We start from the raw sequence: 14,832 nt of genomic DNA on the forward strand, positions 1-14,832 counted from the left end.
GCGATAAGCGTACGCAAATTTTCTCGCCTGCGACGTCGCCATTGACTTACGTCAATTTTCGCATCGCAAGCGATTCGCGATCAAATATTGCATAGGGTTATTTTCTCTGTCTAGGGTGTTATTTTGCACAAAATTACAGTTATGTAGCAACACAATTAAGCATGGAGCGAGTTGCGTAAGATTGTTTACAATCTATCGATTCTCGCTACATTAAGCTTAATACATAGCTTCGTATAATCGCTAATCTTCTAGAGACGTATTTTAATTACGTAAGCAGTGTTAATATATCTGTCTACACTGGCAACCACTCGTCGCTTCGCTTCCTGACCCAAAATCGCCGTGTATTTAAGAAATAATTCACAAAATTAAATAATAATGTAATGCTTTCACATGTTATTGTAAACGTCTGCCCTACAACTAACGTGTGGCTCGTGGCCAGGGCATGTTCTTTAAAAATTCGTGCTTTCTAATTTGTTCCTCGTTTCTCGATCCCAATCTGTTTTTAGCATCCTAAAGAACAGAAAAATTAGCAATTTATAAGCGAGGGAGAGGTTAAACTAGCAAACAGTTTACTTTAACTCACTTACTTTCTGCAGGAGTTGCGTAATGAAAGACTTTGCTTCGTGGGATAAACCTAGAGGAAATATCGATGTTGGATCTAAACTGTCTAAAAATACAGACAAAAATTAATATTTTTAATCATTTCGAAGGTAAATTACTGTTTTCTCATGATGAAAATCGTTAGATGAACCGGCAAACTCACCTGTAACCTTAATAGTTTGGCACATGACTGTAGAGGTAGATGGACTGTTTAACTCTTGCAGATAGATATCAATTGGGGTTTTACCTACTAACATCATATAAACTAATACCCCGAAGGACCACCAATCTATAGATTTATCTGAAATTTTATATAAAACAAAAATTAATTCGAAAATCTGATATTTTGTTTTGACTTTTGACTAAGACTTCCTCTCGTTTTGCTAATTATAAACTACACCAGTAGAGTAAGTACTATTAATAAGTAGACAATGTAGAAACAAAATTGGTTAATATACTTTAATAGAATGCTTATTAAACAATCAGTTTGAATCTTATAACGAACGTGTTTCAAGCAGTCTTTTGTGCTTATGTTTCAACCTTTCTCTGTATGGAGTGTACTCCAGACAAAAAAAATTCAAATCTTACAATACAGGCAGTCTTCTACGTACGAATATTCGACTTACGGACTTTCGAAGTTACGAACAAAACCGATAGATGACCTGTTAACATGAGCGTGAATAGAGTACGTAGATATCAGAGTAGCGACACACGAGTCATCGCCGCCATGTTCTGTCAATCGACTGTCATCACGTGGTCTATGAGTTTACATTAAGAAATAACGATTTTTTTAGTTTAATAAAGCATTTTATTCGTAATGCTTTGTTAATTAAACTAAAAAAATCGTAATTTTTTAATGTAAACTCATACACCACGTGATGACAGTCGACAGAACATGGCGGCGATGATTCGTGTGTCGCTACTCTGATATCTAGGTACTCTAAGCGTGAGAGGTAGGTGAGAGACTCTTAGTTGAGTTTGGACTGTAGGCGTGTGTCAATCGTGTGTGGTGTCATTTGTTTACTATTAAAATGCAGTTTGTTATTTTTTATGTACAGTGAAATTTATTTTTGACATTTTACGTTAAAAACATTTACAGTACATACATATGTACATTTGTAGTTGTTTTAAATAAGTAATTTTAGTAAATAATGTACAGTAGATGTGATTGATTTCAATTTATACTTCCTTTTAACGATCTTAATTCAACATTATTCAAGTAGCCTAAACATTACATAATTGTAAAAACGACGTTGTATTTGAGTTTTTGCGCCAAACATCGTCTTTTCGACTTACGAACTTTTCCACTTGCGAACGACCGCTACGAACTGATTAAGTTCGTAAGTAGAAGACTGCCTGTACTATTTACAAAATGCAGTTCAAACTGCAGTGCCACATTCAGTACTTGAAATAATTCAAGCAACGAGTTGCGTAACTTTCTGATAAAAAAGTTAAAATTGTTTATGGCGCCATCGGTTACAAGATTTTATTTTAAAAACTTTTTACATTACGAGTATATTATAAATTTAATAACCTGAGTTCAAAAATGTGGGAGCATTTTTTTACTATTCTTCTGTTATATAGAGAGGTTTCAAGGTCGCATGTCACGTGATAAAACACACGTTTGCTCCGCCCATTCGCCATTTTTGTGGTAGTTTTCGCTCGCTTAGCTTGCACGTGGTCTGTTATTCGACGTATTTTTTTAGTTTAAACGTACAAAAATACTGCAGTTCTATTATCATGGATTAAGTTAAAAAAGATTCTTTTCTTGTGGGCTATTCTAGCGGTCTAACAGGACGAGATTCAGCTCTGTACGAAGAGAAAATTTCGTTATTTCAAGGCAATCCATACGAAGCCAGTTTATCAGACTTCTACACCCTGTCACAAATGAAAGTTTATAAATCTTTAGAGGCCCATAACTATTTAACAAGTGGCTGGGTTTCTCCTGATATAAAAGTAAAAGTAATGAATAACAGCGAAGTAATATTGCCTGGAAAGATATGTTTTCTTTTGTTTGTTTAAACTCGTGTTTTTACGTATTTCTTAACTAAGAATTTTTGTCTGAAAGTAAAAGTCTAATTAAAAACAGCTGTGGAAATTTTTTAATTCAAATTGTTCAGTACCTTTATTTTCTAGTTGAAACTAGCATATAATAAGCCTACTTGCTTTTAGTTTTAACGTGTAATGTTTATAAGTTTGCACTAGCTAAAGCTTGAAATTACATTAGTTATTCGTTTATAAATGCACTATACCTAACTAAATTAATATAAGCAAATCAGTAAACTCTTTTACGTTTTAAAATATAACTTAGTGTTTATTAACGTAAATATTGAAATGAAATGTTTCTGACAAACTCTTGTATTGATATTCACTTTATTCGTAACGAAATTTTTCCGGTTAATTCTCGAGAGCCATGCAGTTTGCCTTCGTCGTGAAAGCTCCTCAGTTTGGGACCCTTGATAACAAATAATGCCGGGAATTTTAAAAAAATGATGTTCCTTTGTTCTTGAGTGAACTAGCATTACACCCAATTACACAACAAATCACCATAGTGATATTCGCGACGAAAAAAAACAACACAAGAACTCCAGTTAAAGCGCACGCGAACATACACAAAACGTAAACAAGTCACAAACAGTCACAAAGATGGCGCTAAACAATTGCGCATGCTCATGACGTCACTCGTGATGTCGACATGAAACCTCTCTATATAACAGTCAGAAAGTAATACAGTACAAAATGCTGTATTGTACTGTATTATGTCAATACAGTACATTTACATACCAGTATTATGTTAATAAATCGTTTTGTTTTTCGACCGCCGAGATTCGAACGTGGATTCCCAGGCCGGTCTAAACGAAAAAATATCTTTTCGTAACAGCGAGTTTGTATGCGAAGAAAGCTTGTACAAAACGAAAACCTGCCAAATCAAAAGCACATTCGGCACCGTGAGATTCCGGTTTACACGGAGTTTGCTGTATTACACCACATAAGACATTGCCAAGTTTACTAATGTATTATTATCTTAAATGCTAAAGACACACTTAAAATCTTACCATATTTTTCGTGTTTTAAAACTTCCGGTGCCATATACACGGGTGTGCCACATAAAGTAGACGATTTCGGTTTTAACTGAAGTAGTAGAAAGTTCATAGGCCAAATACATAAATCGTTACTTTAATTAATTAAAAACTCACCGTGCAAAGGCCAAAATCTGTCAATAATGCATTTCCATCTCGTGATAACAGGATATTTTTTGCGCTGATATCGCGGTGTATAATACCTGAATCGATACGAATTTTAAAACAGGATTTATGTATAACGTGTGTTCAGCAAGGTTTACCTTTACTATGTATATATTGGATAGCCGAAGCAAGTTGAGAAGTGAATATTTTGGTCTCATATTCTCCCAGAGGACCGTTCTTTGTGATGCACCTGTACAGATTGCCACCGGGAATATAATCTGATATAAAGTTGAAACTATGGGTAAAATTAATTAATACATGTTTATTTTTATGCAATAATTTACATACGTAAGGCCATTGTATATCTTAGTGTGTCTCAAAAATCTGGCCTCATAGTAGTTATATTAATGTTTACTTATTGTTTTACAGTTGAAACATTCTGCTGAGTAAGAAGGAATTCGAATTATTTTAACTTCTACGGGGCCAGACTTAAGTGGCACTCTGTATACTTAAATATAATTAACTATCAAACCTATCTATAGTTTCAAAATATGTCTTGAATGTAACAATATGTGGATGACGACAGGCCATCTTCCATCCTCTTCTCTCTTTCTGCACACATATCGGCTATACTTAAAATAGACATAACTGTTTTTAAAATTTGCATACGTATGTATAAATTATTACTAGCAACATCAACTTGCATCTGACACTCGGTAGTGTTGTTTAAATAGAACTTTAAGAACAGCTTTTTCTGAAGTTTCTTTATGTTGAATCAAGAATATATCACCGAAATTGCCTTTATCGAGTCGTTGCAAACAAACGAAATTTTCAGGACTCCATTTGAAATCATCTTCATTTTCAATATTCTGAATATAAATAAGATTATCGTCATTATATTCGTGGAATAAACTAGCAATGCTACGCCAGCGATCTCTTATGGGGGTGCCTCCTAGAAGGAGTTTAAATGAGAAACTGGTCCCTATTTAGGCGAAGATAACCGCAAAATTCCATTTCTTTGGCGAGACGGTAACCAGAAACCAGTGTAACCGGTGGCCCATCAACATGACATGTTAAAAGCTTAGCCCACTAAGACACTGGTAGACACGGTTGAAAAGAATAGCATATTAGACTTTTGGTAAAATTACTATGAATAAACCTAAATTTAATGGATACGCACACTTACGTCTTCATAAAAAGAAGAATCTTCATTTTCAGAGTTATGTTTCCTAAACATTTATGAAGAAAAACAATAAAATAAACTTATTGAAACTTTAAAAAATTATTAAATTGCCTCTTACAATTTTATACAAGCTTTCAGACGTAAAAGAGAAAGTAAATTACACAATATTCGTTTAGGTTTCATAATTGAAATAGGACAAAATGCGTGTCAACAATACATGTCACTATTTCATTATTTCATTAAATCAGCTTTGTTATGTTTAAAAAATGTTTAAAACGATGAAATTTTTATAGTTTCTCTTCGATGGAAAAGACACTAACTGCGATAAATTTTAAAAAAACGCCTCACCATGCTCCATAGTGCTATAAAAATTTGGGTCGAGAATTCCAGTAGAAGTTGGTTAACTTCTTATAATTAAAGTATTAAAATTTACATAGTGAAACCATGTAACTACATTAAATTTTTCACAAATCATTAGATAGTTTGTGGGATAATGCTAAAACTAGGGCTGCATTTTAAATAATAAAATTAAAGTAATCTTTATTAGCATAAAACAGAAATGATTATTAAGTAAACAGAGGAGGAAGAGGATTAGAAAAAAAAATAAGAGAAACGAAAAAAGTGAAATGAAAGTAAAAAGATAACTGTAAGAAGAAGAGGAGGAAGTAAAAGAAAAATACAAAAAATAACAAAATGAACGGTAAAGAGAGGAAGAATGTGATGATTTGTAGATAAATCTTCGATATAAGTACAGAAAGGTTAGAATTAAATTGAAACGCGTGAAGCCGCCACTACTGAACCGAATCGAATAGAGCGCGGTACATAGGCAATAGACATGACAAGGAAGAGATTTACGAGGTATAGCATTATTCAAAACTTTTACTACCAGGAGAAAAGTGGCGTCGTATAGTCGAAAACGTACGTTCCTGGCTCTGAAGTTAATTGTAAGATGGTGTTTATCGAAAGCGTGTCCACATTCATTGTCTGAGCAGAAAGGCAGCATGGTGCCACAAATCTTCCAGATTTCTCCCGAAATGTTAGGTGCATCAGTTGATAACACGATTTTCAATTGCAATACAGTAGACCCCTATAACACGGGTTCATATAACACGGATTCGTATAAGACGGCGAAAAATTGCGATCGTGTTCGTATAACACGGTAAAACGTCATCACCGACTCGTGTCGCGACTGGATTGGTCGAATCTGCACCAATAGCGGATTTTGTACAAACCGTTGTGTTTAAACGAGCACTGGACCTACTAAAAAACATTTATTATTCAACGGCCATAAAAATTATATTTCTATTAATGATGTCTCCGAAGATAAGTTATTTTTCTGCGAAAAATTCGCCAATCAGGAAACACGCGTCCGCCGTTCGATGAGCAACTCCGCGAAGAAAATAAGCTTAAGCAATGGCGTCGTCGAAGGGTGCGCACTCGGTAAGTAAACCTACAATTTTTTGTTTATAGCATAGTTTATATGGATTATTTCCAAAAAATTATACGTGATTTAAAAATGGGTCAAATTAGTCTAGAATTGATTAATTTTATGGAAGAAAACCTTTCTAACAGCCGTAAGCCCCTAAACTGCACACGTGCCGGGCTGTGATTGGCTCGTGTATTTAAGTGACTCGTACAACACGGATTCATATAACATTAAACGTATCTACCGTGTTATAGGGGGGTTACTGTATATGTTCAAGAGAGTATGATCCTTATAAGAAGAAGGATACATTGAGCACACACTGAAAATGTGTAAAATATTATTTTATTTTTCTAACTTTTCTCCACTTGATTTATAATTATCGTTCTTGCAGCGCCATATTTTTTCCTGGCGGTGAAAATTTTTTCGTCAGAAATCCCCGATGATCAAAATTTTAAATGTCTTGAGAATTTTTTTCAATTTAATTGAGTAAGGTCAGCTGCACGCGTGTTTAAGTACCATCAGTTAAATTCTAACCACCCTCTATGATTATTTTCAGATCGATGCTAATGGTACTGTACCTTCATAGTTGAGGCAAAGTCATAAAATTAAAAATCAAACTATGAATCTATTTTCTTACTCAATCTCATTATCATAAAAGCATTCATATTTGTACGAAATTGTGAATAGAGCAAACTAATTCATTAATTATCGCTTCTATAAATATTAATATAAGCTGTTCAAATTGCTCGAATATCAAACAACCCATTAAATATATCCGTAAAAAAAACCTATAAATGAAACAAATTGATTAGAAAAAAATTATTCCACGCGTAATAACTTTATTTTAAAATTTTTACTACTAGAAATACTTTTTTAAGCGGATAATTAGTGTATAATAAAGGTACATAAAGTAAAATATTCAATTAAAAATAGATGAATGGTCTATTAAGTTGTTTTTATAATTGTATATCATAGAGCACTTACTCTAAGAAATAATAAATACGCCTTCAACTTTTTAAATAAAATCAATATTACATTATAGCAATTAACACGACACAAAGACGTTCATTGTCAGGTGTATGATGCGGTGTTTCGGGTAAATTGAGAATTTCAGAGATTAAAAATAATTGGTTTTACTCAAAGACAAAATGCTGTCAATTCGAGAGAAACAACGTTGTAAGGGGTATATGTTAGTTTCTATATTTAATTCAGCTAAAGTATTCGGGTTGTTCTTTCTTTCGGAATCCTTGTCCATGCATGGAAAAAGAGACAAAGGCAAAAAATCATTTTCTATCGTATTTATTTAAAGCATATTGTTTTTTTCAAGAAATATTTTTCTGGGCAGTGGCCTTGATTTTTTCAATGAGGTCACGAAATATGAATATATATTTTTAAGAGTTATCAAAATATTCGGAAATTATTCGTTGGAAGCATCAGTAGTACATGGATTATTGTCGATATATATTGCTGGGCAGTTCACTATTCTCAAAATGAAAAAGATTTATTTTCACTGCGTACTTAGCAATTACAATGGAAAATCGAAAATAACTTTATCTTAACCCTTATTAAAATTTTTAAAAAATTTTTGTCATTTTCGAAAAGTTATTTCATAATACAGAACAATTTCATACATTGACAAATGTTTTTTGGGTAAATCTTCATTTAATCGATTATGCTGCAAACGTAAAACCACATTTAAAGCAAAATTAACCCTTAGATTTTGTTTTCTGTAAACTAGTTGAATGTTTCTCTCATACCCTTTAGCATACAAACACACCAAAACAATTCTTTTAATAAACGAAAGTTAACATTAATTATTCGTTAGATCAGCGGTTCCCAATCTTCTTATACTGCGGCTCTCTTTACAGGCTGTAATTTTTTTGCGACGCCCTTCTAAAAGAAGATCCCTGCGTGTAGCTCTAGCAGACATTAGAATTACTTTATTATTCAAAGAAACCTCCAAAGAATATAGAATCTTAATTATTATTATTTATTAGAAAACATAACAGTACAATTAACGAGAAGGATGAGCTTGCTTTTCTGAGCATAACTTCTCAAATCGGGGCTGAAGTTTTGAAATGGCTACTCAAATTTCTTTTTCTAAATTTATTTGTGACCTGTATTTCGACTTGATTACTGCAACTGCAGAAAAGCCGGTTTCACACAAGTGCGACGTAGCAAATGGTAAAAGAACCTTTAAAGCTGTGGTACTGATAGTAGGATATTCTTGCGATACATTGATCCAAAATTAAAATAGTTTTTTGCAATATCAAAGCAATAAACCTTTAATTATTCAAGTACTTATTGTTTATTTTTAATTTTGTTAATATTTTTCAATTATATATCAACAGAATTCTAATACCTCATACACAAACATGATGTTTTAGAAAACCCACAACTATACACTCATCGAGCGCTTGAATATTCTTGCACTGCAGCTAAGATATTGCTGCTGTTTTGTTAAAACAACTTTATCAGGAACGCTTCTGCAAGGGAATGATTAACAATAACATAAAGGCTAGAAGAACGATTTGGCTGGTATTGAATGCATTTTTTTTTTTTTTTTATTGAGTCTGTTTCCCTTGCATAGGTATTTCGTGAAAAGCTCGATCTGAAGGTGACTTTTTATTTAGAAATCTTTTTCCCGTGATATACATAACGTATATACCAAGTTTTATCAAAATTCGAAATGCAGAACGGGTACTAGACAGGTCTGAGTATGGTCAGTTTGATTATAACCAGGGCTGTGGAGTCGGTAGATTTTTACACGACTCTAACTCCGACTCTGACTCCGACCAAGGGCGGACTTGTTAATGTGACCCGAGTGTCGGAGTCTCTTTGACCCCTCGTCAGGATGTGACACCATTGAGTCTTTCAGGTCTCGGAAATCGCAACGGAGAATTGTTACGTCCCGCGAGCGTTCGCGGGTGAGCGAATACGTCCGTTGTGGAGGTGGAGGAAGGAGAAACGAAGAAGTAAATCGCTCGAAATACTGGCTAAGTAACAAGAATAAATTTAATAAAAATAACAGAGATTACAGCATGACCCATAGCTAACAATAACGTATTCCTAGATATACGGAAAGAAAGAGTTTACAAACAATCCGCGAGTTGATAAATACCTTGGTTAAAGAGATGTTAGAGTTGGGAGTTCGAGTTCCTTGGGCAGCAGGGTATCCACGATCTTAAACGGTATATTTCACAGAAACACACAATCCACACGGTTATATTTCCCGCTCTTCTACATGGGGTAATACCTGGGCGTAGGTCGGAAGGTTGCAGGAATTTTTCCAGGGTTGGGTTTGCGCTGGTTGACCAGAAGACGACTGCTTGGTTTTGTCCTGGTTCTCTCGTATAATTTTTCCTCTTGGGTTTTTTTCCGTGAGGTCTGGATCTCGTTGTTAAAGGTCGGGTCTCCAATACCTGAATTACTTCTAAAAGTTTTGGGTGACACACGACTAATCAGATGGATCATCCGCAACGAGGAAACAAGTTCGTGGGAAATAATTTTTATAATTTTCAACAGATTTTTTTTTGATAAAATGATGGAGGTGAAACAATCGAGAAAATTTGATTAAACACCTTCGTCCACTCGTCCGTCACATTAACAAAGTAGGCCCGAAAATGTGTCGTCATCACGTGCTTCAGAATATTAGCATCAATAAATATCGTTCTAATAAAGATAGAACGTAGAAACTTTTTTATTCCAAAGCTAAAATATGCCTCTAAGTAATGAGTCAATACGACAATTTTTACTTTTCTGTTGTCATAGGCCTATATAACAGATGAAAAGTGTAGCGATAGTTCAAAAAATGATCCCACCCCAAATTTGTGCATTTTTGGACTCGGCACCTCGAAATGTCGAGATTTGCAAAAGATTCGAGTTTTTTTTCTGTATGTCAACTGATCATCAACTGAAAATTCACTCGATTTATTTCGCCTCAGCAAAATAGATGAAGAAAAATGCACGTAAATAGAGAACCTAATTTTATCGACGATCGACAAAGAAAGATCTTACATTGAAAACATACAGAAAATGTGTAAAGTATAATTATATTTTTCTAATAAAATGTTTTTTACTTGTCTTCTAATTGCCATCTTTGTATGTGTTTCGAGATTCATTTGATTCAATTATGTAAAGTCGTCTCCATGCGTGTCTGAGTACGATTAGCTTAATTCTAATCCCAATGTATAGGCTAAATATTTTCAATCTGGTGCCATTAAAATTTCATAATTTATATAAAGATAAAAAATTTTAATTAATATTAAAATATAAATCACAATTTTTATTGACTCTCATTACCATTAAAAAATTCTTATTCGTGAGAAATTGTAAACAGAATTTACAAAGCAAATTAATTTACTAATTACTGCGCCTATAAATACTGCAAAGTATCCAAACAATTTTAAAAGCTTATTTTATCAAAGAACCTGTCAAATATCTCTATGCTAAAAAGAAGTACAAAATAAATGAATTGATTATAAGAATATTAATCTGTGCATGTTACTTAAAATTCTTTCTAGTAGATAGAATTTCTGTAATGAATATTAATTAATTACATATTTAGTGTTTAATTAAGTTATATAAAGTAAAATATTAAATTAAAAGTAGATAAATATTCCGTTAAGTTGTTTAATTAATTAATTATTCATCACCGAGCACTTATTAAGTAAAAGGTAATAAATATGCTTTGAATTTTTTAAAGGAAATCAATATTACACCGTAGCAAAGCAATACGACAGAACCAATTTCACTTTCAGAGGTTGCTGCAGTGTTTTACGTAAACAGAGAATTTAGTAGACTAAAAATAACTTGTGTATTACACAGAGAAAATGCTGTCGCTTCGACAGAAACAACGTTGTATCGCGTATATGTTAGCCCCTTTATTTAATTCAGCTAAAGTATTTGGGCTGTATTTTTGGAATCCTTGTCCATGTATAGAAGAGGAGACAAGGGCTACACATCGTTTTCAATCGAATTTATTTAAGGCATATTGTTCATTCGTAGAGATGTTTCTATGGGCAATGGCTTTGCTTATATTAAAAACAATACATAATATGGATATTTATTTTTTAAGAGCGATCAAAGTATATGGAGATTATGCACTGGAAGCGTCAGTAGTTTATGCATTATTGGCGATATATATTGCTGGGCAGTTCAGTATTCTGAAAAGAAAAAAAATTTATTGTCACTGCGTGTATAGCAGTTACGAAGGAGAATTCAAAATAATCAATCGAATAGAATCATATACAATGTATTTCTTATCTTTACTATTTATCGTGTTTATTGTGCTTACGGTGATGCCCGGAATTTCGTCATTTGCGGAAATAAAGAAACAAAACGGTACCGATACAGAAGCATTTCTTGTGTCTTTCGTGTGGTCTGCGTATAATATTTATTTCACCGGCCAGATGGTTTCTCTTCTCTTACTGTGTGTGGCAGGTTATTTTATTCTGGAGAAGAGATACTTAAAGATGTCAGAAGAGGTAACTGAAATTACTATTAGAAACCATTTCCTGCGAGAACAATTGGAAAGTATAATGCAAAAACACGTGGAACTTTGGGGATTTTTAACAATGATTAACGAACAATGGGACATTTTCTTACCTTTGGTATATACCAGTGTACTTTACTTGACGTGTTTCATTTCGTATGCAACTATATTTGTTAAATTACAACTGATATTAAGAATTGTTTTTGTAATAATTTCGTTAGTTCTTCTGTTCGGATTGATATTTACGTCTTTGGCACTTTCTCATTTAACAAATCTGGTAAGTACAGTATTTCTATAATAATACTTATTTTTCGTATTTCTATGGTAATTGACGATTGTATTTGTAACTTTCGATTTAACATTATAGAATAATATTTTATCAGACTTAATGTCTGGCATCTTTTGTTAACCGGTAGTAATGCATTAGTGAAAAGCAGAGGTGTATTTTCTCACAATATTAAGAAAGGCGTATTGTCATTTATTTTAAATGACAACAATTATAACGTGCTTTGACGTTAATCAACATTACAAACTAACTTCCGAAAATGTAAATACGCTCGTTGCTGGCTGGAGAAACGAACATTAGTAGTTGGTCATGAATTCGCTTTTCGACAACGAGTATTTTCTCCGATTTTCTTAATATCAGTAATACCTAAATACAAGCGAGTTTTTCACAAAAACTTATCGTAATGCATTCTACTTTCAGATCGCCCATTGGTATTATAGAAAATTTGAATATTATTTAATCAATTTTCCAGTTAAATATTTTTCAATGTCTGTACGGTATAGCAGCTTTACGAAGTTGTGCATGACATTTTGTATACGACACGTACGACATTAATTTGTTGATTTGTAAGTTTTTCTGCTTTAAATATAAAATTCAGTGCATTAGGTAACTTATTATTTTTTTGATTTCGTATATTTTTTATGTATTATTGATATGTCATTAAATTGATTTTTGTGTAAAAAAAATTATTGCTAAACGTCGCGCAAAAGAACATTAAAGCATTAAAAAATATGTAAATTACATCAATTCAAATACACAAATGTCGGTTGATGCGTGTTGGAATACCTTTGTCAAGTATAAAGGGCGCTGATGAAAGACGATTTTAATAGGGAAATGCAGTTGAATAAAAAAGAAAAAAATATAATAAATCTTGTTTTAATTGTTTAAATTTTACATTCATAATTATATATCTAATTGATTTTATAAATTAAAAATATGAATTCCGAGCAATTTACAACTGCAGCGAACGTACTCAGATACGCTTCTAGTGAACCGAAACGAATGAGAATCGTTACATAATGCAATGCAGATTACCAGGAAGACAGTGAATTTATTTGAAAGTGTGCTGTTTAGTCGAAAACATGTGTTTGTTGCTGTGGGGTTATATCAAATATCACGTCACTCAAAGGCGTGTGCACTCGATGCCTGAGCTGAAAGTCTTCCAAATTTGTTCGGAAAAAATACGGGCTCGAATTGATGACACGTATTTACAATTTTTACATGCGATCGACAGAGAAGGATTCGACATTGAGTATATTAAACAAATTATTATTACAAGAATACAACGGTCTTGTAATTGTCATCTTTGCAGCACCATATTTTTCCCTCTACATGTAACTATTACACAATAAAATATTAATATTATTTCTTTTCAGATGTACGATAATTTTACCAGCATCGAAAAGGTTTCTTCTGCAAATCTACCATTGACATTCAAGTTTAAGGTAAGTGAATAATTTAGAATAATTCGGGAAACATTACAGTACAATAAGAACTAACTGAAATATTCATGCTATGGGATTTCAATAAACACACGTTTACAAATACCTGAAGATAAATACGTTTTAATGCTAGAGTTTTAATGACTAAACAATGAAATAAAATAATTTAATTATAAAAAAGTGATTAATATATTATAATTTTTGTACAAGATAAACGACTTCATGAAGAGATTTGGAAAGATTCCTCTCGGCATATCTATTGGCGGATTCTTCTACATAAAACGAGATTTCCCGATAAGGGTAAATTGTCGTTGTTTCTAATCGTATAAATGCACTTCACGTAGAAATAACATTAATAAAACATCGTTATTTTCAGGTAATGAGTGCTCTTTATTCGATATTTTCTTCGTGTGTTCAAGTGAGCGGAATTTTGAAGAAAGAAAAAAATTGCACGGTCAAATATGGAAAAAACATATTTCGTAGTTAAGCAATCTTTCAAACATAAAATACTAAATAAAGCAGAAATGAAATTAGTCGTTAGTCAATTTTAATGTTTTTGTACTTACATAAATTGTTGTATTTCACACAACTGTCTTAGGGCCAAACAGAAGAATTAACGTAACGATGAATAAATATTTAAAGATTACATGAAATAATGTCAATTCTGAATTCAAACTATCTTAAATATTCAAAAAGTTTGTATTCAGAATCGAAATATGCGAATGACTGAATTCGAAATCACTTTGCTTGTAAATGTAGAATTTGTAGAACGACAATCTTTTCGAGCATTCGTGAAGCTAAAAGACACGTCTCCCAGTTTCAGACGTAGAACGAACAAGAAAAACTCAATCCAAAAGATCAATCTGCAGAAAGTGCTGACAACATTCAGGCAGAAACAATACAGTGTGAAACTTAACAGCGTGGTGCATTAACACAAAAAAAGAAACTCATCTGTGTAATATTCAACACTGGAAATTGATCAAGAAAAGGGATTGTTTTTGAATTTTTTCAAATCGACCAATCTTCTACAGTTGTAGTCTGCTATTGAAGTGTAACAGCAATGAACACCTGAGAGCATTCTGAAGAATTTCCGGTGGATGACCATTTAAAAAAATTGCCACGTTTAGACAAATGCGGCAAAACATTTAATGCGAATGAAAATATTATAAAAAAACACATGATGCAAATGATAATGAATTGACAAATAAATCTGAGG

General features: G+C 32.8%; 1 protein-coding gene and 1 long non-coding RNA gene across 2 annotated transcripts; both read right to left on the reverse strand.

Moving 5' to 3' along the window:
- Nucleotides 1–417: 417 nt before the first annotated feature.
- On the reverse strand, nt 418–4,419 carry LOC136987206 (RAC family serine/threonine-protein kinase homolog). Its single transcript, XM_067284895.1, has 7 exons — nt 4,318–4,419; nt 3,944–4,080; nt 3,798–3,883; nt 3,657–3,732; nt 764–901; nt 588–667; nt 418–510 (listed from the first exon to the last, which is right to left on the reverse strand). Exons 1-7 carry the CDS (start codon nt 4,374–4,376, stop codon nt 418–420), a joined length of 669 nt encoding a protein of 222 aa, XP_067140996.1. The 5' UTR covers nt 4,377–4,419.
- Nucleotides 4,420–4,495: 76 nt separating this feature from the next.
- LOC136987279 (uncharacterized) lies at nt 4,496–5,139 on the reverse strand. The gene is made up of 3 exons (XR_010882601.1): nt 5,087–5,139; nt 4,972–5,014; nt 4,496–4,654 (listed from the first exon to the last, which is right to left on the reverse strand). It is a non-coding gene; the product is annotated as an uncharacterized lncRNA (long non-coding RNA).
- Nucleotides 5,140–14,832: the final 9,693 nt, after the last annotated feature.

Source organism: Centruroides vittatus, unplaced genomic scaffold (genome assembly GCF_030686945.1).
Source record: "Centruroides vittatus isolate TY-2023 unplaced genomic scaffold, ASM3068694v2 scaffold_149, whole genome shotgun sequence".
NCBI lineage: Eukaryota > Metazoa > Arthropoda > Arachnida > Scorpiones > Buthidae > Centruroides > Centruroides vittatus.